Genomic DNA, 22,959 nt, shown 5'->3' with positions numbered 1-22,959 from the left:
TACTTTTACACGTTTTACAAAGAGAGAAGCCACCAGGAGTTGCACTTTATAATTCTCATTGCTGTCCTTCATCACACAAAATTCATTTCTGCTTCTTGTGAGTTTGACTTTCACATCAACGCCGTTAATCAGCAGTCTGTCTTGAAAAATCAGATTGCTATGCAGAGGCCCTAGCAAATCCCATTTACGACTACTGGCCATGTGTCTTGGTCTCGCTTTGAAACCGGAGTCCCCAGCAGCTGTCAGTAGAGTACTTTCCATGAGTTCTGAGTCATCTTTGTAAAAAACCCCAGCTGTAAATTGGGTACCCAGTGCATCACTACCAAAATTCAGAATCAGTTCAATCATGGCCCGATAAGAATAGCAATGATGGCTCTGTGTAATGAGCCGATCTCCCAAAGTAACGTCCAGCTAGTTAAACAGTGATGCTATAGGGTAGTTGGTCAGGCCCACCCTTGCCCCATCATCAATATCCATCCCATCCCCCTTTACAATCTTGCAACTCACATACAGCAGGGTGTTGTTTAAATCCATGTAATGCTTACCATGCTCCGTGATAAAAAATTCCAGGGGAGCGTTGGGTGTTAGCACTGATAAAGGAGGGATCTCGACATAGGTACTGTTTTCAATACTGGTCTGTGTAGTTGCCAGTTGAAAAAGATCCAGTTCTGATTTAACACATTCCCCTGAAGCAGAATGAATAAATGACATATTGTATTAGAATATGTCTTCCTTGTCACAGGGCTTCCTCTTCTGCGCACGTCTCCTCTTGGTATGACGGGCCTTTTTCACTTCTCTTTTTAAATGGAATAGGCAGGCCCAATGCATAATTCTTCCTGGCTATGAACAACCCTGATCCATCCTGCCCCCTTTCAACAATTTGGGATACAAGATCCCCCGCAACATCTCTGACAATGTTTTTGGCAGCAGATTTCACATGTGGCTTAATGATTTCTAATCCACGCCTCAAAAAAGGCATTGCTTTTTGAAAAAGTCCACGGAACAGACCCCCTAACCCTGCCCCGTACATAATGGGGGCTCCTCGGAAGCCTGGAAGGCCTCCACCAGCTTGTGCCCTGTAGTAAGCCATGTAGTCTTGAGGGTTCCCGTGCTCCTTGATTACAACCATCCTTCACTTTTCTGAGGCCTAAAATGAAGCGTGACAATCACCTTCCCATTATAAAAATGCACGTTTTTGTCCTGGTCGGTTTTGATTTCTAAAGTAACGGTATCGATGTGATGTTTGCTGACTGTTACATAATGTGGACGGTCATAGGTTATTGTGATGAAATCATTGTCTTGCCTTTGCACAGGCACACAGCGCAGTAATGGCACATAGTAGTCATCCACTATCTGGAGCTCTACAATGTCTGTGTAAACATACAAGGTGCTGAATCCAGGGAACGTACTTAACAGATGTCCAAGTTCTCCGCTAACTAGAATGGTATGCGGTTCATCCCCTTTAAGGTTAATTTTTCGACCCACTGAATCATACTGTAGGGTTGTCTTAGGGCCGTCCTTGGCGTTTGATATAAGCTTGTTCATATTTTCTAACAGTTGTCGGATGCTGCTATAGTACCCGCTTCTCAAGAAAAGTGCCATCTTTTTCTCTCGTTAGCAATTTCAAAATATCCAGGAGAAGTTAATGTGTGCCAACTATGCGGATACTGTATCTCTGCTAGCCCTACTTCCCATGACCCTGGAAGATCCAACGATCTTGCTAATTGTATAGTAAAATTAGAATTTCTGTTTTGGGAGGAAATTGCTGCTGACGCATTGCTGGGAAGAGTGATGTAAAACTCTGCCATATCAAAGATGTTGTACTTCAATCTCCTTAACCCAACTGTTGAACTTCTCTGGCCATCCAGTCCATTTGACTAGAAATTCTCTGTGTCTCCCCCGCCCTCTTTTTTGGATAATTTTCTCTATTCTGTATATGCGCTGTTGGTCAGCAGGAACCTTTTGGAGCTCCTCAAAGTAAAAAGTCCCCTTTACAGGGTCACGAGTGTAATCATTTAATCTATACACCACTCTTTCCCCTCTTGTCTGCAGTTCTTTGACAATGAATATCTCATCTGTATAGGTTTGCTGATAGCCCTTTTCAAACTTATCCTTCAGTCTGGATACCCTGACACGATCTCCCATCTTAAGACATTTTTCCTTTCTTTTCCTTTTTAAAGCTACCCCATAAAGTCTCATCCACACATCCCTTTCGTTAGACAAATATATGGTGTTAGGAGCAATCCCGATGCTACGATGGTAAGCGTTATTGTACCCCTGAATAGTATCTGTTAAAATGTTCACATACCGATGGGTATTTTTAGCTGTGAAATATCTCCAGAGTTTGTTTTTTAGGGTTCTATTAAACCTCTCTATAACGGCTGTTTTAGTTTCGCTATGAGTGACAAAATAATGAATGCCGTAATGTGCTAAAAGTTTCTTCAGTGGAATATTCAAGAACTCTTTACCTGCATCTGTCTGTATTTTTCAGGGTGCACATCCTGTTTGAAAGATATTCTGGAAGGCAGATGTAACTTCCCTCCCTGATTTATCAGATAAAGGGGAGGCTCAATCATATTTAAATAACACATCGATAACTGCTAAGATGTACTTTTTTCCATGATTCTCCTTAGAAAATTTGGAGACATCTATGAGGTCAGCCTGCCATTGATGATCTAAGCCAGACATTACTGTTTTATTTCTAGGAAAATTAATTCTTGCAGGCTTATGAAGCGTATAAGCGTCTTCTCCTGACAGCCATGTCTTGACTTGCTTCATGGTCAGGTTTTTATCCTATTTTCTAGCTTCCTGAAAAAGGGTATTCACACCTCCATAACTCCCTACACATCCCAGTGTATAATAAATACGGCTTAAAAGCTTTTCATGCATCGTTATACTGAAAAACCACTGACAAATGTTGAAGTGTTGACATTAACACAGTCTTTTATTGGTTATACAGAATTCAGAGCGTGCATGGCTCTGCCATCAGAAAAATACCCCTCATCACCACTATCAGAATCAGAAGATAAAGGACTATAACATGCTATTTTACAATACTCTGACCCGCCTGTGCCCCACAAATCACGTCTGCAGTCACAATCAAACCAGTCTTCACACAAATTGCAGCTTTTTAACTCACAGGGTAGATAGCATGGTCTCTGGGATAGCTCATAATCCCTGTTATAGTCTAGATCAGAAAAATCTGCAGAAGCTTTGTGACCACGGCGATTACCGCAGGAATATAAAAGCGGGGTGTCTTGAAGTGTTTCCTGTCTAGGTATTACTAATTCAGAGCCTACAAAATATAAAGCACATCCTGTTAGTGGTGTATCCGCTCCGGCATCATTTACGCTATCATAAATAAAAACATATTTACTTACCATTGCTGGGAGATAATATAGTATCATTCACCATTTCACAGGCTGTCCGGTAAGTACTCTGCATCTCATCGTTAAAGTTACAACACACCATACTACAGTCATGCAATACAGGTCTGAATAAAAAAATTTCTTTATCATAACCCCTGCAACAGATTTTGTTGCATTCTGCTGGCTGGGGCCTTGTATCAGAGTGTCCGACGGTATCTTTTGCTGTTGGTGTAAAAACAGCTTTGGAATTAGAGGTTGATATCTTCAAAAGACTGCTGGGTTTAAATTGCTAGCTGTTCAGGCCTGCCTGCACAAGCTCCCCTGCCCCTTGCAATGACACGCCCTTGAGCATTGCGCATGCCCAGATCACGGGGAGCATGACATGCCCGGGCATGTCCCAAACAAGGCCTAACACCCTTTTTTACTAGCAGACAGACAGAAACACGCATGCCCATAATCGCGGTCCTGACATGCCTGAACAAGTTTTAAAACCCTACTGCAAGGCTGCTTGCCTCTTGTGAGCCTGGTTGGCTGCTTGCCTCTTGTGAGCATTTTAATTCCTGTTAATATTCCTTGTCTTTTTCTATAGTGGGGCCAGAATACATTTTATTCAGGGTGCAAATGGCAAAATATGTGTCTTTAGATTTTTTACAAAGGTAAAAACCAGCTGTGGGTTTTAAAAGGGGCTGTGATTTGTTTGTTTTTTCCCCTGCATTCGAGGAAATGATTTTAAAGCCACCTAGAAATAAATACCTTTTAGAAAAAAATACCTTTTAGAAAAAAGGGATTAAATGCAGGCTTTGTCTGTCTGTCAGGGGCTTCTTTTTCCCCAGCTTTTGAGGCACTGATTTTTAAAATTCCACAAAAATTAAAAGCATCGTTAGGCTAGAATGATTAGAAATAAAAAGCCTTTTTTATTTTTCATTTCACAGCTCCCCAAAGTAGGGATTGTTTCCCAAAAACACAGCCCTCTGCTAATTATTCACTGTACTTAGCTCTTTTTGGTTTTGAATGTACATAGAATTAGTCTAGGGCACAGGTCAGCAACCTGTGGGTCTGGAGCCGCATGCGGCTCTTTGAGCCTTCCCCTGTGGCTCCCAGCCTCCTCTGCCATTTGCAGACAGAGACAGAGAGAGGCACTTGCGCTTCCCTGCTTCTCTGTCTCTCTCTGTCTCTGTTTGTGTTTATGTGTGTGTGTGTGTGTGTGTGTGTGTGTGTGTGTGTGTAACAGAGAGTGAACTCACTGTGTTCTCCAACAAGCTGAAAATCTTTTTGGGCGTGGCTCCTCCCTTTGCTCTGTCTCTGCAGGAAGCAGGAAGCAGGAAGGGCAGGAGAGAGCTAGCTAGCCCAGCTATGCTGGCTCAGGAATTCTAGGAGTTGAAGTCCATGAGTCATAAAAGTGCCGAGGTTGCCTACCCCTGAGCTTGTTAGAAAACAGCTTGAAGCCAGCTTGCAAGGTGAGCAGCAGATAGGAGAGAGGGGGAGAGAAAGAGAGAGGGGGTGAGAAAGAGAGAGAGGAAGGGAGGGAGAGAGAGAGAGAGGAAAGAGAGAGAGAAAGAAAGAGTGGAGGAAGAGGACTGGCAGACCAAGGGCAGAAAGAAAGAGAGGGAGAGAGAGGGAGGGAGAGAGAGACAGAGAGAGAGAGAGACCCTTTTGATATCTAAAATGAAGATAACACTGCATATATCCTTTTTTTACCTTTATGGTATATATGTGTGTGCGTGTGTGTGTGTGTAGGTGTATATGTGTATATATAAAAGGTAAAAAAGGATATATGCAATGTTATCTTCCTTTTAAATATCAAAAGGGTTTTGCGGTTCCCAGTGTTTTGTTTTTGGTGGGAAACGAGTCCAAGTGGCTCTTTGAGTGTTTTGGGTTGCCTACCCCTGGTCTAAGGTTAACCTAATCATGTACCCAGAGGATTGACTGCCAATCCTGATGGGATTAGGCCAAAATGTCACATCTGGAGGGTGGGGGCTGGGCACGTCACTTCCGTTTAGGGCCATGACCTGTTGACGTAATCAGCACGTGGGTTTGTTTACTTTGATGATGTCACTGATCAAAATTGTTGATAATTTTCATTAGAAAAAGGTATACACTACTTCTACTCCTGCTGATTTTGTATGTTTGCCCACTGACAAAGAAATGATCAGTCTATAATTTTAATGATAGCTTTATTTTAACAGTGAGAGACAGAATAACAACAAAAGAAATCCTGAAAAACACATTTCAAAAAAGTTATAAATGGAATGGAATAGAAATAGAACAGAACACAACAGAACAGAATAGAATAGAGCTGGAAGGGACCTTGGAGGTCTTCTAGTCCAGCCACCTGCTCAAGTGGTATAGGAGAACCTATACCATCTCAGACAGGTGATTGTCTAGTCTCTTCTTAAAAATCTCCAGTAATGGAGTGCCCATGATTTCTGGAGGCAAGCTGTTCCACTGGTTGATTGTCCTCACTGTCAGGAAGTTTCTCCTTAATTCCAGGTTGCTTCTCTCTTTGATCAGTTTCCAACCATTGTTTCTCGTCCTTCCCTCTGGTGTTCTGGTGAACAACTTGACCCCCTCTTCCTGTGGCAACCCAGGATTGTATTAGCTTTTTTGGCTGCTGCTGAACACTGTTGGCTGATATTCAAGTGATTGTCCACTAGGACTCCAAGGTCCCTCTCACAGTTACTGTTTTTAAGCCAGGTCTTGCTCAGTCTGTACTTATACCTTTGATTTTTACTGCCTAAATGTAAAACTTTGCTTTTCTCCATATTGAAACTCATTTTCTGGATAGGGTCCATTGTTCAAGTTTGTCAAGATCTTTTTGAATCCTGAGTTTGTCTTCTGGAGTGTTGGCTACTTCTGTCAGTTTGGTGTCATCTGCAAATTTGATGAGTTCCCCTTCAATTCCCTCATCTAAGTCATTTATGAAGATATTGAAGAGTATTGGGCCTAAAATGGAACCTTGTGGTACCCCACTGCTTATTTCTCTCCATGTGGATGTAGTGCCATTGAGGACTACTTGTTGAAGATGGTTTGTCAGCCAGCTACAGATCCCTCCACCTTTTTCTAGCTTACCAAGGAGTAGGTTGTTGTCTACTTAATCAAATTCCTTACTGAAATCTAAGTATATAACATCCACAGCATTTCTCTGGTTTACTAGTTTAGTCACTTTATCGAAGAATGAAATAAGATTCGTTTGGCATGATCTGTTTTTAACAAAGCCGTGCTGGCTATTAGTTATTGTTTGCTTCTAGCTGTTCTTAGATCTGTTTTTTTGATTATCTTTTCTAGGATCTTCCCTGGTATTGATGTTAAATTGATTGGTCTATAGTTTCCTGGGTCTGTTTTTTTTTTCCTTTCTTGAAGATGGAAACCACATCAGCCCTTTTCCAATCTTCAGGCACTTCCCTGGTGCTCCAGGATTTTTGAAAGATGTGGTACAGTGGTTCTGAGATAACATCTGCCAGGTCCTTCAGAACTCTGGAATGTAATCTGTCGGGTCCTGGTGATTTACATTTGTCAAGGTTGGATAGGTGTTCTGTTACCATTTTCTTGCTTATTTTAATTTTTGTTTCTAGTATTTTTTTTGCAGTGGGTTTTTTGGTATGTCGGGGTATTGTCAGAATCCAATTATATTTCATCTCTAGTTATCAACTAAAGAAAACCTCACTTCTGCCTTCCCTGGATTCTGTCATACGATGAAGGGAAGGGGTGAACAAAGGAGCTTAATGGCTCTCACTTCCTTCAGCATACTTCAAAGAGACTGAATGTGGATAGCACCAAAAAGGCCTAATCATAACAAAGGGGGCTATTACCTTTCATGTAGTTTTCTCTGAAGTCTCCATCCAGCCGGCAGTAAGAAAAAGGGGGTGGGAATGTAATGCCTGAGACTGTTGCTGGAAGTAGGGGGTGATTGGGTGGGGCTACTGGGAAACCCCTTAAAACCTTGAATGGGAGAGCTTAGACCCCAAGTCCTGTCTAGAACGCCTGCAAAGATTTCCCCTTAATAAAGGATGCCTGTTGGAAGAATTATTCCAAGAGTTCTGTCTTCTTAAGATGCAAAGTGGGGTGGGTCCTTACATTAGACAGGACTTACAAAATTAATCCACCTTGCCGGGGGATTTTGCAAAGAATTACCATGTCAGACAATGGAGCAAGAAAAGGGGAAAACTCCCTGGAAAGAGATCCGCTGACCCAATTGGAACCTTGCCAGATGTTGGGATCCGAGAGGTCAGATTCCTCAGGAGAAGAAGTGGAGACACGGGACCACAAGCCTCGCTGGTCAATGGGCGTTGGAAAGAAAAGTGAGTGGGGAAAGGAATCAAGAAAGGTGACCCTGAGACGGGGGCCCAAGCAACCAGAATGGAAGCAGGAGATGCAGAAATCCCTGCACGCAAGTGAAGAGGGAGAAAGCTGGGCACCGTACTCAGACTGGATCCTAGAGAAAGCTATTGACCTGATGAAAAGAACTCTCAGCTCCCTAGGAGAGGAGAATCCTGAGCCCTACGGCCACCGCAGCTCCTGGAGCCGCAAAAGGAGAGACACCGAGGGGGAAGTGGAACTTGCAGCCCTGGAAACATCTGCTGATCCAGTAGTCCCCACCCCCTACCGAACCACAGATGGCGATCTGGATGGAAGACACTACCACCAACAACGGAGGTACCGATCCATTCTAAGACGTCCGCCGTTGGAGGTGAAATTCAAAGGGGAGCCAACATGCTTGGGGTTTTTCCTAACCCAAGTCCTCAGCTACATGGAGGAATACGGGCAGGACATCCCCAGCGACAAAGCCCGCATCCGGATCGTGCAATCTGCCCTGGACAGACTGGCTGCAGATTGGGTGGTGAACGTGCACGACTCCAATGCCCCAGAACTCAACAACTTCAACCGTTTCATGTCCTCTCTGAGAAGACGATTTGAAGACTCCTTGGCTGATCGCAAAGCCCGCGAAAGGATAAAAACGATGAGGCAAGGCAAACGCCCGGTGGCTGAATATACACAAGAATTCCAGGCCATTGCCAGAAGACATCCTCCTTAGTCATTTCAAAGACGGACTAAATTATGACCTATATGACGCTTGCCTGCCCCAAGGGGACCCACACCATCTTGAGGAATGGTACATCTTGGCAGAGGAAGCAGAGATCGACATATTGAAGAGACACCACCGAGGAAAACAATGGAGCCGCCCCCCGCCTGAGTTGACACATGAACAAGTGAAAACATTGGCTACAGCCAAGAAGCAAATGGGGTGTTTCAAGTGCAGAAGAGAAGGGCATCGAGCTGTAGAATGCCGCTCCAAAGCCCCCCAGCACAACCCAGACAGATCCCCAATCAGCAAATCTGGAAAGTCTTCAGCTAAGCCAAAAGAAACTGCCATGAGAACGATGGAAATTGCGGAACCCCCCACCTCTGCTCATCAGGGGGAAAGAACTCCAGCCTACACCACAGGGCGTGTGGACGCCTCAGATGACAGCTCGGAGGGCAAACCCCTGGTAAGTGGATGCATCGCACCCATCTTCAAGACAGTGACTATATTAATTCCCCCCATGGCCGAAGCCGTGAAGGTGAAAGCCTTAATAGACTATGGCTGCACCCGCTGCCTCATTAACCCAACACTAGTGGGGAATCTGGGCATCCCATCGAGGAGACTGGAACAACCAATCTCATTTGGCCAGTTAGATGGATCCATAGCAGGGGGGGTGCCAGCTACCCTAGCCACTCTACCAATACACCTCTCCCTGGGCAAGCATGAGGGGGACATAACATTTCTGGTGACTCCAGGCATGGAATGCCCAATGATCCTAGGGATGGAATGGTTAAAAAAATGGAACCCCTGGGTAAATTGGAGGACGACAGAAATCAAATTCCCGAAGGGGGACACTATGGACTTAAAATCCCAAGGGGGGCTACCAGAATCAAGAATAGAAAAAGCATCCATGGGAGAGGAAAAGGGACTAACAGAAATACCAGAGGAATACAGAGACCTTGCTGAAATTTTCAATGAAGAGAGGGCGAATGAGCTCTCCCCCCCCCCCGACTCACAAACTGTGCCATTGAATTCAAGCCTGGGGCAAAACTCCCGAAGCCCAGATTATACTCCATGAGCCCAAAGGAAAAGGAGGAAATGGAAAGATTCATTAAAAAAACCTAGAGAGAGGGCTCATTGAGCCAGCCAAGCCTAAAGTGGCTGCCCCGGTCCTTTTTAGAGAGAAGAAGGATGGTTCTTTACACTTATGCGTGGATTATAGGGCCCTGAATACAATCAGTGAAAGCAACCTATACCCTCTGCCCCTCATGAAAGACATGCTGTCACACCTCTCGAAAGGGAAATTTTTTTCTAAACTAGACCTAAGGGAAGCTTACTATCGCGTGAGAATTAAGGAAGGGGACGAATGGAAGACCGCATTTAACTGCCCCATGGGGTGCTATCAATTCAAAGTCTTTATGCAATTAATCAATGACATTCTAAGGGAGCACCTGTTCAAGGGGGTCCTTGTTTACTTGGACGACATTCTTCACTGAAACAAAAGAGGAACATGTCAACCTTGTCAGAGCGGTTTTAAAGAAACTGGGAGCCGCCCACCTATATGCCAAACTCTCAAAATGCAAATTCCACCAGGAAAGGATAGACTACTTAGGTTATCACATATCCCCCCAGGGCATTGAAATGGACCCAGAGAAGGTCAGAGCAGTATTAGATTGGACACGACCCCGCAGAAGAAAGCAACTACAAAGTTTCCTGGGCTTTGCAAACTTTTACTGCCAATTCATCCCCTCATTTGCCCAGATAGCCTTGCCCCTCACTAACTTACTAAAAATGAAGGTAGCATCCTCAGTAAAACCTAGCCAGCCACAAAATCCCCTTCCAGGTGTGGACTGATCACAAAAATTTGGAAGCCCTAAAAATGCCCAGGAAACTCAATCCCAAACAAGCCCACTAGTCCCAGCATTTTCACCAGTTCCAATTTAAGCTCAAACATTTACCAGGGAGAAAGAACTTCCTGGCAGATGCCCCAATATAACAGCGCACGAGCCACAGACTCTAAATCAATGATGGCAGAGTCACAACTGGCAGCACCAGTAATCACAAGAACCCAAGCTAAATTAAAACCACAACTGGACAGCCAAACTGGAATTGAATTCAGAAAAAGTTTGGAAACAGACGAATTGTTCCAGAAAAACAAAAATGTGTGCACAATGAGAGGCGGGTTGCCTTGGGTAGGGGAAAAGTTATATATACCAAGAGTCACTTTCACGTAGCTTTGCCATAACACAAAATCAGCAGGGCATTTTGGATTTGTAAAAACTTTACACTTAATTAAACGGCAATTTTGGTGGCCATGAATAAAAAAGGACATAGAAAGTTATGTGGCCAGCTGCCCAAAATGTGCGTCTGCAAAGAGGTTGCAAGGGAAATCGCCAAGACTATTACAACCAGTGGCAAATCCCTCAGCCCCCTGGAGGGAAATAGCCATGGATTTTATAGTGGAATTGCCAGAAAGCAATGGGAATACTGTTGTCTGGACGGTCACGGACTTGTTTTATCCCTTGCCAAAAGATTCTCACCGCAAAAGCCTTAGCAAAACTTTTCATCCAGCACATTTACAGATTGCATGGGGCACCCCAATGCATCATCTCTGACAGGGGGGTGCAATTTACGTCTGCATTTTGGAAGGAATTTTTATCCTCTTAGGAACCACTCAGGGACTGACATCTAGCCATCATCCACAATCAAATGGGGGGGGCTGAAAAAATGAACTCCATACTTAAGCAATATTTAAGATGTTTTCTTAGTTTCCAGCAGACCTATTGGGTGGACTTACTCCCTTTTGCAGAAGTTGCCTACAATAATGCAGTCCACTCCAGCACAGGTTACACTCCTTTTCAAATAGCCACCGGTCAAAGTTTCAACCCCATGCCAGAATTAACCCCAAACGAACCAACGATCCCATCACTGAAAGAATGGATGGAAAAACTACAAAACACCTGGCCAATAGTTAGAAAAGCACTAGATGAAGCTAGGCAGGCATACAAAGCACAAGCCGATAAAAAAAGGGTTGAGCCTACACCATTCATTATAGGTGAAATGGTGTACCTATCTACAAAATACCTAAAGTCCCTACAACCCTGTAAAAAACTTGGACCAAAATATATAGGGCCTTTTCCAATTAAAAGAATCATAAACCCAGTAACAGTAGAATTAGAATTACCCAAAAATCTCAGGCAAATACACCCAATTTTTCATTGCAGCTTGCTAAAAAGAGAGCATCAATCAGCTTTACGGCCAAAAATCCCCCCCCCTCCCATCACCACCTCCAATCATGGTAGAGGGCGAACAACACTTCGAAATAAAGGAAATCCTAGACTCTAGGAGATATCATGGAGCGACTCAGTACCTAGTTGCCTGGAAACACCTCCCTGCCTCAAAAAACGAGTGGGTCCATAAACGTCGTGTCAGAGCCCCGAAGCTTTTAAAGAAGTTTCACACAGAATATCCTAGCAAGCCTGACTAACTTTTATACCTGTTTTGTTTTCTTTCAGGTGGATCTGTTTTATTTTTGAGGGGCAGGATGTCAGAATCCAATTATATTTCATCTCTAGTTATCAACTAAAGAAAACCCCACTTCTGCCTTCCCTGGATTCTGTCATACGATGAAGGGAAGGAGGTGAACAAAGGGGCTTTATGGCTCTCACTTCCTTCAGCATACTTCAAAGAGACTGAATGTGGATAGCATCAAAAAGGCCTAATCATAACAAAGGGGGCTATTACCTTTCATGTAGTTTTCTCTGAAGTCTCCATCCAGCCGGCAGTAAGGAAAAGGGGGTGGGAATGTAATGCCTGAGACTCTTGCTGGAAGTAGAGGGTGATTGGGTGGGGCTACTGGGAAACCCCTTAAAACCTTGAATGGGAGAGCTTGGACCCCAAGTCCTGTCTAGAATGCCTGCAACCATTTTCTCTTAATAAAGGATGCCTGTTGGAAGAATTATTCCAAGAGTTCTGTCTTCTTAAGATGCAAAGTGGGGTGGGTTCTTACAGGTATAGTTTCTTTTTATGTGAAGACTGATGCAAAGTATGAGTTAAGCAGCTCTGGTTTCTCCCTGTTGCCTGTTATTTCCTTGCCATAGTATCTCTTTAGTGGGCCTACAGTTTTCTTGACTTTTTTCTTGTTAATATGTTGGAAGAAACTTTTTTTATTATCCTTGATTTCTGTTGCAAGTCTTTGTTCGTTCTAAGCCTTTGCTTTCCTGACTTCATTTTTGCATGTTCTGGCTGTCTGTTGATAATTGGCCTTAGTTATGTGCCCGTCTTTCCATTTTTTGTATTTGTCCTTTTTGTCTTTCAGTTTGTCAGAGAGATCTTTGTGCAGCCATTTGCATTTTAATGAGTGAAATAGGTATTTGACCCCTTCGCAAAATATGACTTAGTACTTGGTGGCAAAACTCTTATTGGCAATCACAGAGATCAAATGTTTCGTGCAGTTAGCCACCAGGTTTGAACATATCTCAGGAGGGATTTTGTCCCACTCCTGCTTGCAGATCCTCTCCCAAGTCATTAAGGTTTTGAGGCTGATATTTGGTAGTTCAAACCTTCAGCTCCCTCCACAGATTTTCTATGGGATTAAGGTCTGAAGACTTCTTTTTGCCTTGGCTGTGTGTTTTGGGTCATTGCCCTGCTGGAATACCCATCCACGACCCATTTTCAATGCCCTGGATGAGAGAAAGAGGTTGTCACCCAAGATTTGATGGTACATGGTCCTGTCCATTATTCCTTTGATGCAGTGAAGTTGTCCTGTCCCCTTAGCAGAAAAACACCACCAAAGCATAATGTTTTCACCTCCATGTTTGACGGTGGGGATGGTGTTCTTGGGGTCATAGGCAGCATTCTTGTTCCTCCAAACACAATGAGTTGAGCTGATGCCAAAGAGCTCAATTTTGGCCTCACCTGACCACAACACTTTCACCCAGTTCTCCTCTGAATCATTCAGATGTTCATTGGCAAACTTCAGATGGGCCTGTACATGTGCTTTCTTGAGCAGGGGGACCTTGCAGGTGCTGCAGGATTTCAGTCCTTCACGGCGTAATGTGTTACCAGTTGTTTTCTTGGTGACTATGGTCCCAGCTGCCTTGAGATCATTGACAAGATCTTCCCGTGTAGTTCTGGGATGATTCCTCACTATTCTCATGATCATTGAAACTCCACGAGGTGAGATCTTGCATGGAGCCCCAGACCGAGGGAGATTGACAGTTATTTTGTGTTTCTTCCATTTGTGAATAATCACACCAACTGTTGTCACCTTCTCACAAAGCTGCTTGGCGATAGTCTTATAGCCCATTCTAGCCTTGAGTAGATCTACAGTCTTATCCCTGACATCCTTGGACAGCTCTTTGGTCTTCGCCATGGAGGAGAATTTGGATTGATTGATTGATTGCTTCTGTGGACAGGTGTCTTTTATACAGGTAACAAGTTGAGATTGGGAGCACTCCCTTTAAGAGGATTTCTGGGAGCCAGAAATCTTGCTGATTGATTGGGGATCAAATACTTATTTCAGTCATTAAAATGCAAATCAATTTATAACTTTTTTGTTGTTATTCTGTCTCTCACTTTTAAAATAAACCTACCATTAAAGTTATAGACCGATATTTCTTTGTCGGTGGGCAAATGTACAAAATCAGCAGGGGATCAAATAATTTTTTCCTTGACTGTATGTCTTTGTCAAACCAACATGTTTCATCTCTTTGCAACCTAAGTGAGTTTGTAACCAAGTTATTGCAAAATAATGATACTGTGTCAGACCATGTTGGTTGATGACTAATGAACAGTATTCTTTCTCTCATCTTTTGAAAGTATAGTTTTGCTTTGTTAAGTCATAAAAGTTGAGTTATGAAAACAAATCTAATCAAAAATGTTATTTGATAAATTTATTTTTATCTAAACATTTCAAGGGTTATAACTAAGTTTTAAAGAAAAGGATGCTTCTGTTTCATTTTTGCCCTCATACTCTTCTGGGATCTTGGATGGTGACACAAAACAAAGAATTCTTAGCTATCCATGGTTTTATTGAGTACTATATGGCAACATTTTGTTCAGTCAAATATTTACCAAGTTCCATCAAGAAACATGAGGGGAGAGAAGAAGATGGATTGTGACCCATGGGTACATGGAATGTCTTCCAATCAAGTCCTTATCTGTCCCTCTCTTTTTATAATGTGTCAGTACTCGCTACAGTACTTCAGCTGTACCCTCATTCATTATTGTTGGGCTAGGTACTGTCTGATGTGATGGGATGTTCAGCTACTGGTCAACTTCCTGCCTATTCTAGAATTTGTGATTTTTACATAGCCAGACCTGCATTGTTTGGATGCCTTTTGTTGTTGTGTTCTCTTTGTTTTGCTTGGATTATTGTTTCTGTATCACACTATTGAGTTCAGATGGAGTCCATGCATTTTTGTAACATCTTCTGTGCAACACGTTAGACTCCAGTTAGGAATAATTCCAGACTTCTCTCCACTAGCTAAGGAAGAAACAGGCATGATTTAAACTCTATGAAATAATTCCCTGAGATATTTCATATCCAGTACAAGCTCTATTTTTGTAAAATAAAAGCTTGTCTTATTTATTGGTCAAATTTATATGGCCATATCATGGGAAATCTCTCTGAGCAGCATACAACAATTACTGCAACTGTTTCCTACCTGTGTGGTGTAATAGGTTTGAAACCACTTTCTTTTGAGAATAGGGGAAATGATTTTTGCTATAACTGAATTACTGTAGTAGATCAATATTGTGCAGTCTGGCTTTGGTGAAAGCAGAATGAGTGTCCCTTATATTCAGTCTAGAGAAAGATGCTACTTGCATGTGTTTGTGTTTAGCACTTTAATGCCCAATTATGTTCAGTCTTTGTTGAAAGAAGAATCAATATAGAAAAAAGAAATAATTTTTTTTCTTTTTGTTGTTTTTTTTTCATTTTAGGCTTTTGGACAACTTTTTTTAGTGCCATTTTTAATGCAGTAAGTACTATTTTACTAACTGAATTACATAATAGAGACAAAGTGCAAGCAGAGTAAAATGGAGAACATGAAAAACAAACTCAAATTGAATGAGTCATGCACTGTAATGGGAGACAGAGAGCTTTTTCACCATAGCACTAGTTCTTCTAGGCTAACAATCTGATACTTTTAAATAATACATAATGTGGGAACGTTTCTATTTTACATATAGACCAAGCAGTGCAGTTTCTATAATAGCTTCTTGATGTGGTTCTGTATTGTGTTGGAGTGTAGAGTTAAAGATCTATTAAATATTAAAAAGTTCAAAATTTGCATAACATTCAATAATTGAACATACTGTCCATTCATGATTTGCCATTAATTTGAAACTTTTGAACACATGGAAGATGTTTAAGATATTATAGATAGTCTTTGAGCTATGACTAGTATGAGCTATGAGTATTCCAAGTTATGATGGCATTGAACAAATGGTGGTTATGACTGGATCTTGGAGTCTGGCTGTTCCACCATATCCACAGTGATCACAGTCTGGAAGTTTGACAACCTGTTTACACTTACAATTGGTTGCCAAGCATCCTCCAATCACATGATCGCTATTTGTTCAGAAAGTCAGTGGGGAGGATGGCAGGGAAGATCACGTCACTGGGATAAATCTCCCCCATCCCTTTACCCTCCACCAACCCTCTGCACTTATGCAAGCCACTTATGCACTTTCCCTCATCTGTGCTGTATCTCTGAGCATCCTCCCAACCCTTGTGGCACCTCTTGCACACCTCACCACAGCCTTTCTGACCTGCAACATGCATAAATTCCAGTCCCAATTAATATTAGAAGGACAGCAAGGACTACCTGTCTAGGACAACCTGTACTTAAGCTTAGCATATGGTTTGGGCATGAAAGGTAGATTTGGTGCTGTTATTATGTTCCTCTTTTCATCCTTTGAAGAGATGAAAAGCTTCCTAGTGCAATTATGCCTTTGACAGGGCTATTTAAATCAAGCCATGATCTGAACTGTCTCACCTTTTACATATGAAGGAAAAAGGAAGAAAAGAAGAAAGTGAGCCCAGGATTGTTTCTTTCTCATTACTAATCCATAGTTTTGAAACTGGTGTGAAGGTAGCCTGGATGCTGAAGGCAAATGGTCAGCTTGCTCCTTTTAGTCTGCCTGATCAAAGAATTATCTTAAATTCTAGTACTTGCGTTACAGATAATGCAAGAGTACTAGAGTTTGGGCCATTCATTCAATGACTGTTTGAAGTTACAGTGGCACTATATGAAGGGACTTACAACCAGTCTCTTCTGGCATCTTCAGAGACAAAAGTCAATGGGGAAGCCAGCAGGAAAGGTGACAAGTCACTTAAGAAAGTCTCGCCACCACCTTTCTTCACTCATATACACCACATTTTCTTCTCCCCTTCATTCACTTACGCTCACCAGAGCGCTTTCCCCTCAGTCTCCCTACATTCGCACACAGACATTCAACAAGCAGCACCCTCCTTATTCAGTCTCCCTAGGCTTACACACTCATACGCATGGACGTAATGCCCTCTTTCTCCACCCTCCTGTGTTCACATGAGTATGCACCCCACATCCTCTTTTCCTGGCTTCCTCAAGGTTATGCTGTGTTCCTGTACCCCAAACGTGCTACACCGGGCCTCCTGGGGTCTTCCTCCCCCCATGCCTCCCCCCTGTGCTTGTAGGGACCTGCCCCAAGTGTCGTTCTCAGGAAAGCACGACTCTTGACTCCATGTGGTTAATCAAAAGAACTTTTATTGAGAAACAGTAGTTGTAGTAGAGCCAAGTGGAATCTGACATTCCCGTGCCAAGTGCCAAGCTATTCTTCCCACTCTGAAACCCAACCCCCCACCAGTCCACCAGCAGCCAATACAGTGCCACAAGGTTGTTTTGAGAGTGTTGAGGTACAGGATAACGGTTGTCATCAGGGTGCATTGACCTTGGAGTCAGGCTAAAACCGGCTGGGAGTTCATCCCATCTCTGAGGATGATCACCCTCCCTAATTTCCATGCGGTTACAGCAAAAGTAAAAGCATGCAAACAGTGAAAGTGAAAGCATGCAAACAGGCCCCTCCAACGGGACCTGAGAGTGATCCTTACCTGGGCCTCTGTCTGCTTCCTGTTTCATAACCCACATATCTTAGGGTTGTGATGACAACCAGGACTGTCTGAATTATCAATAAGCAATATAGTCTTGTGATAATCACATTTAATGAGCACATCACTTAGCAATTGGGGTAACTCAAGGACTACCTGCATATGTTCTGGCTGATCTTTTTCCTGCATTTCTTGACAGAGAAAAACACAGAAGCTATGCTTGTAAAATTGATCTCCTGGCTTTCACAGCTGATATCTGTTGAGCAGTTTTGAGTTTCAGGGTTTAGTAAATATGCTCTAGACCAGGGCTTTTCAACCAGTGGTATGCGTACCACTGGTGGTACGCAACCACCTGGCTGGTGGTACGCGGCGTCGCCTCCCCCCCGCGGAGTCGCCTTCCTCCCCCTTGCTGCGCTCTTTCCCAGCTCACTTGTTTGTGGAAAACATGCTGCTTGTCTGCAGCCTCCACGAACCCTACCGAATGTGCCCTGCAGGGGGCGCGTGAAGAGCGCAGGTGCAGAGCAAGGCCCCACCCTCCCCAGGGACTCACTATGCAGCAATCGGATTGACTTCTTCTCGTGCACATAGGTCAGCGGGATCCGCATCGCCCTTCCCCTCTCTCTTCTTACTTCACAACAAGCACTAGCCTGATAGGAGACAGAGCCGTCCACTCCCTCGGCAGGAAGGGGTTTGAGACCGCTTGCGTCATGGCCCTGAGCGCCAACATCACAACTGTCCTTTTCCCCCTTCTATCTCTGTTGCGGCCTCACTCTCTTCCATCTTTTTTTCCTTCCCCCCCCCCTGCGAGCTTGCGATACCCCTCAGGGCCCTCACGTTGCCTCCCAGAGAACTCAGCTGTTCGGTGGCCAGAAGTCGGAGCTGCTCAGCTGTTGATTGGGACGCCCACTGAGCCAACACCCACGCTGCCAGGTAGAACGGCGCTGGCAACTGGTCTCCTTTGCCGCCCCACACGTTGTCCTTGACCCCTCCCCTACCCATTCATGTCAAGGCCACGGGGCTTGACAGGGAGAGAGGGAGTGAAGGAGGAAGGGACTCCTCCTCCTCTCCTAAGGTTCAAAGCATGATCAGCTTCCCAAGGGCACCACAATCCTCATGAAAGCGGGGGGAGAAGCAAAGGGGGTGAGAAAGCTTGCGGCGGGCTCGAAGGAGCACCTGTCAGCGTCGGAGACAAGAAACTTCCCCACAAACCCAGGGGAAGGGGTAAAGAAAAGGAGCCCCCTTTAGGAGGAAACCGCCACCTTCTTCTCCTCGGCTTTGTGCTCTCCTGTTTCTCGGCAGCCAGGCTGCCAAGCCTCTGCTGGCTGGAACTCCGCGTTTGTTTTGTTTTTTACTTCTCACCTTCACATGTTTCTGCCGTACCTCCTCAGTGCTCCCGGGAACGGGGTGGGCGGAAGAAAGCTTGGCTAGGCAAGGAAAAGCCAAAGAGCCACGAGCTAAGATTGCAGGCAGGCCGGGGAAGGGGGTGAAGAAGAGGAAGGGGATTGGGAGAGAGGAAATGCCAAGCTTGTCCTCGCCTCTCCCAAGGACCTCCTGCGCCACCTCACAGGAACACCTGGTTTCAGATTTACGCCACAAAAGTTTTTCTCGCACAGAGGAGAGAGGAAAAACAATTGCGGAACACTCAGGAATCCCTTGCAGGCACCATGTACCTTGGTGCTTATTTCCTAATGCCTTCCCCCCGTGTTTTCTGCTCCACCCCAAATTCGCCTCCCTTCCACTCTTCTTACATCTATGGTCTTAATACAGCCCTAAGTCTGTCTCGCTTTCAACACTCCCTAACATTCTTCATTCAGAAGAAAGAAGGGGTGTGAATTGGTGTGTGCTCAGAAACGCTGATTCCGCGCCCCTATCCTCTCACTCGCACAAGCAAGTGAGCTGGGCAAGAGCCCAGGATCGGGGCACGCAGCTACAGCTGATCCACGCTTCTGCAGAGCAGCCCAGAAGTGCAAATCAGCTGTAGCTGCTCTCCTGGGCTCCTGCTCAGCTCACTTGCTCAGACTTTGCTGGAAAATATGCCGCTTGCTAATTTAGTAGAAGCACGAATCAGCTGTAGCCTGGCGCTGATCCTGGTGCTTCTGCTAAATTAGTAAGTAGCATGTTTTCCAGCAAAGCACATGCAAGTGAGCTGGGCAGAGCTCTCCTCTGCCTCTGCCTCTGCGTGTGCACAGGCAGGTTTGGCATGTCGCCATGGCCACTGGCAGCATAGCCACCAGCCATGCTGGTGGCCTGTCCCCCTCCCCTTGTCCCTTCCTGGGCACAGAGGGGGGAGGAAGTAAGGGACAATGAGAGAGGTAAGGAAGGAAGGAACAATGGAAGGGAGGGAAGGAAAGAAGGGACAAAGTGAAGGAAGGAAGGAAGGAAGGGAGGGACAATGGAAGGGAGTGAGGGAAGGAGGAAGAGACAGGGAGGGAAGGAAAAAAGGAAGGAAAGAAGGAAGGGACAATGGAAGGGAGGGAGGGAAGGAAGGAAGGGACAAAGAGGGAGGGAAGGAAGAAAGGAAGGAAAGCAGGAAAGAAGGGACAATGGGAGGGAGAGAGGGAGGGAAGGAAGGCTCCCATCCCTGTCCCACCCCCTCCACCAGAGACCCACGGATCCCCCCTACATCCCCGCCCGCACCCCCCACAGGCACCCTGCAACCTGAGTGATGAGCTGGCCACACACCCCCGGCCATTGACTTCATTTGTCAAAAAGTTGCAAAAGGTGATCACATGACCCTGGGGATGCTGCAACAGTCATAAGTGTGAAAAATGGTTATAGGTCCCTTTTTTCAGTGCCGTTGTAACTTCGAACAGTCACTAAGCGAATTGTTGTAAGTTGAGGACTACCTATACTTTATCATTTTTTTCCTTTTTTTGGGGTCATCAATTTTTTGACACCTTGCTGGGCGACTGGTGGTACTCGGATATTGCCTTATCCTAAAAGTGGTACAATGGGTGAAAAGGTTGAAAAGCCCTGCTCTAGACCAGAGATCTCCAACCTTTCTTGGTTGGCGGACCGGAGGGAAAGGGAGGGGGAAGCATTTTACGTGTGTGCACGCACACACGAACGCACACACACACACACAAACACACATATACAAACGGGGCTGCGAGCATGGATGGTGCAAACAGGGTGGTGCTAGCGCCCATGTGACACTTGCTAACACCGCCCCATTTTTGCCATGTGACATCCCACTTGTGTAGCAGCGCTGGCGCGAGTGGAGGTAAGTGCATGGACACATGTGTGTGCACTGGCCAGCCTATTCTGCAGCCCAGTGGCCAGTAGGCCGTGGACCATAGGTTGGGGACCCCTGCTCTAAATAACAGATTTCCTGACATTTTGCTGGCAGCTTTGACTGGCTTCTTCAGATTCCAGGTGGTCTGCTCCCTGTACAATGGCCTTTTGTCTGCATAGCAGACCACTTTCTTCTGAAGATGCTAGCTACAGTTGCTGGCACAATATTAGAAAATCTGTTGTCTAAACTAGAGTTTGTATATCTGATCAGTTCTAGCAATGCAACTTTTTTGGCAAGATTTAGAATAATGTTATTATTGGAAAACTTTGAGGGAAATAGGCAGTACAGAAAAGTGAAAAATAAATAAAAAAAATAAAAGCTCATTAGAAAACAATTTTAAATTAGTGCTTGAATGATTTTTAAAAAACTTTCTTAAGAATGTAATAATAATACACTTTTTGCAGGATGAACAATTTTACTGCTCTACGCTACCTTGATATTCCTGAAGATCCTACTTTCATTCCATTGGTGGCTTCAGAAAGAAAAGAGCACAAGTCAGAATCAAAAAATGTCTCAGCAATTCTCCAAAGTTTGATGGAATCAAGGTATGTGTGTAATTTAAGGGGTAGGAAAGATATAGTTGCAAATACTTGAAAGCAATAGTTCTGTAAACTTTCATTGTGGGAATGAAATTTATCCACAAATTATAGCGAGTATTGAGAATCCATAAAGGGAGATACGTAGTTTCCCATTTCCACTGCATTATTGTTTTAAAATTAAGTGGAACTCTGGAATTCCTTATTAGAGTCATTAATGTTGAACAAATTGTATATTTTAATTCAGAATTGGAAATGAAGACATGTTTTCCATTGTTCTTCCTAGTGATTATCTTTTTTTGTTATGAAAAATAAATGATAAGGAAATGATAGGAAAAATGAAATTGAGTAATATGGGCGGGGCTTCGGCCTCTCTTCACAGCAGTTCTCAGCAGTAGAATATGGCAGTTGAGAAAGAAATGGAACCCTATCCAGGCAAACTGGATGAGTAATAGTGAAAGACTACCAATCTCAGATTGTTGCTGTTAAAAGGGAGATTAGAAAAGGGCCTTTATGCTTCTCAGTTAACATCTTACTCTTTTCAAATTATCCATGAATCTTTATTGTTCTTTTTTATGTCACAGTTCATGTTCTGCAAGTTCTGATTTCAGATTTAAAGGGATTCAGGATTACTTGAAATGCTATAGGTAAGGAATTCAATACTTTAAAAAAACCATGTTTGTTTATGGGTTTATTTTTCTTTCTCTTGATTGACAAACAGTAGGTTAAGGGTCAGTTTTGCTCCTATTTTTCACTCCATTCCAGAACAAATGGAGAAATATAAGCATTGTTTGTATTTTCCATAAAGATACCTTTAACGTGAGCAGGTGTGAATGTTTCTGTTGTGGAATTAACTCTGTTTATCTTTGTTCATGTGCACGTTTTCATTATTGAATAATCATTCCCAGTTTCTCCATGCTTCATATGTTTCAGGCAAACTATGGTTCTTGATTTTAAATTTACTTTTTAACTTTGGAATACCACTCCAGTGGTAAGGAATGACTTTGTGATTCATACAGGGGCCTATCAGTTATTATTATGCATAATCACATTAGATGGAACTAGATCGTCATGTTTTCCTCTGTCGGATACAAGAATATATATCAGAAGGAATTTAATTCTCACATTTCTCAGCCGCTCAATTCCCTAATAACTGAGCTGTTAACTGACATGGTTCATTCATCTTTAGAATCATAAGTAAACAATGCTTTGCAGCCAGAATATCTGAGCCATAAGGCGAATTGTTTGGCTTTACTTAGCATATTGCATGAATGAAAACACAGTGATTTTTTTCTCTCTCTCTCTTCAAATTGCAGCAACCATTCTGCTTCATTAAAGCACAAATGCTGTAGTATAGGACTCAGAAAGTCTTGATCCACTAAACATTTTCTTTAAAGAACTTGGGGTCGTGCAATTGAAATCTTACTGTTCAGGATTACTTGTGACCTCAGGATGAATCTGACAATAGACTGGAAATGTAACAACTTCCATTTTGACTGTTTACTAGATCTGGGGAAATAACACCCCAACAAGTTGCCAAGAACATTATTGCTGCCCTGAAAGAAGTTGGGAAAGCAGGTCCTAACCTCCAGGCAATTGTTCAGTGGAATGAGGATGAGATAATCAAGGTGTGTTCAGTGAGAGGA

The 22,959-nt window shown here is 43.7% G+C and overlaps 1 protein-coding gene across 6 annotated transcripts in view; it reads left to right on the top strand.

The window, feature by feature from the left end:
- LOC120318650 (fatty acid amide hydrolase-like) overlaps window positions 1-22,959 on the top strand; it is a 105,043-nt gene that overhangs the window by 14,814 nt on the left and 67,270 nt on the right. For 5 of the 6 annotated variants that reach the window (XM_039366546.1, XM_039366547.1, XM_039366545.1 and 2 more), the window contains exons 3-6: window positions 15,334-15,371; window positions 21,182-21,322; window positions 21,898-21,960; window positions 22,821-22,941. In XM_039366546.1, the coding sequence (XP_039222480.1) occupies window positions 15,334-15,371; window positions 21,182-21,322; window positions 21,898-21,960; window positions 22,821-22,941 (363 nt within the window). The remainder of the gene's footprint in view (window positions 1-15,333; window positions 15,372-21,181; window positions 21,323-21,897; window positions 21,961-22,820; window positions 22,942-22,959) is intronic. The other variant, XM_039366549.1, reaches the window with a different exon arrangement.

This window comes from Crotalus tigris, unplaced genomic scaffold, assembly GCF_016545835.1.
Source record: "Crotalus tigris isolate CLP2741 ecotype Arizona unplaced genomic scaffold, ASM1654583v1 scf7180000020347.5012614909:4044961, whole genome shotgun sequence".
Taxonomy (NCBI): Eukaryota; Metazoa; Chordata; class Lepidosauria; order Squamata; family Viperidae; genus Crotalus; species Crotalus tigris.
The sequence above is the reverse complement of the archived record's forward strand: the minus strand, read 5'-3'. Positions and strand labels throughout refer to the sequence as shown.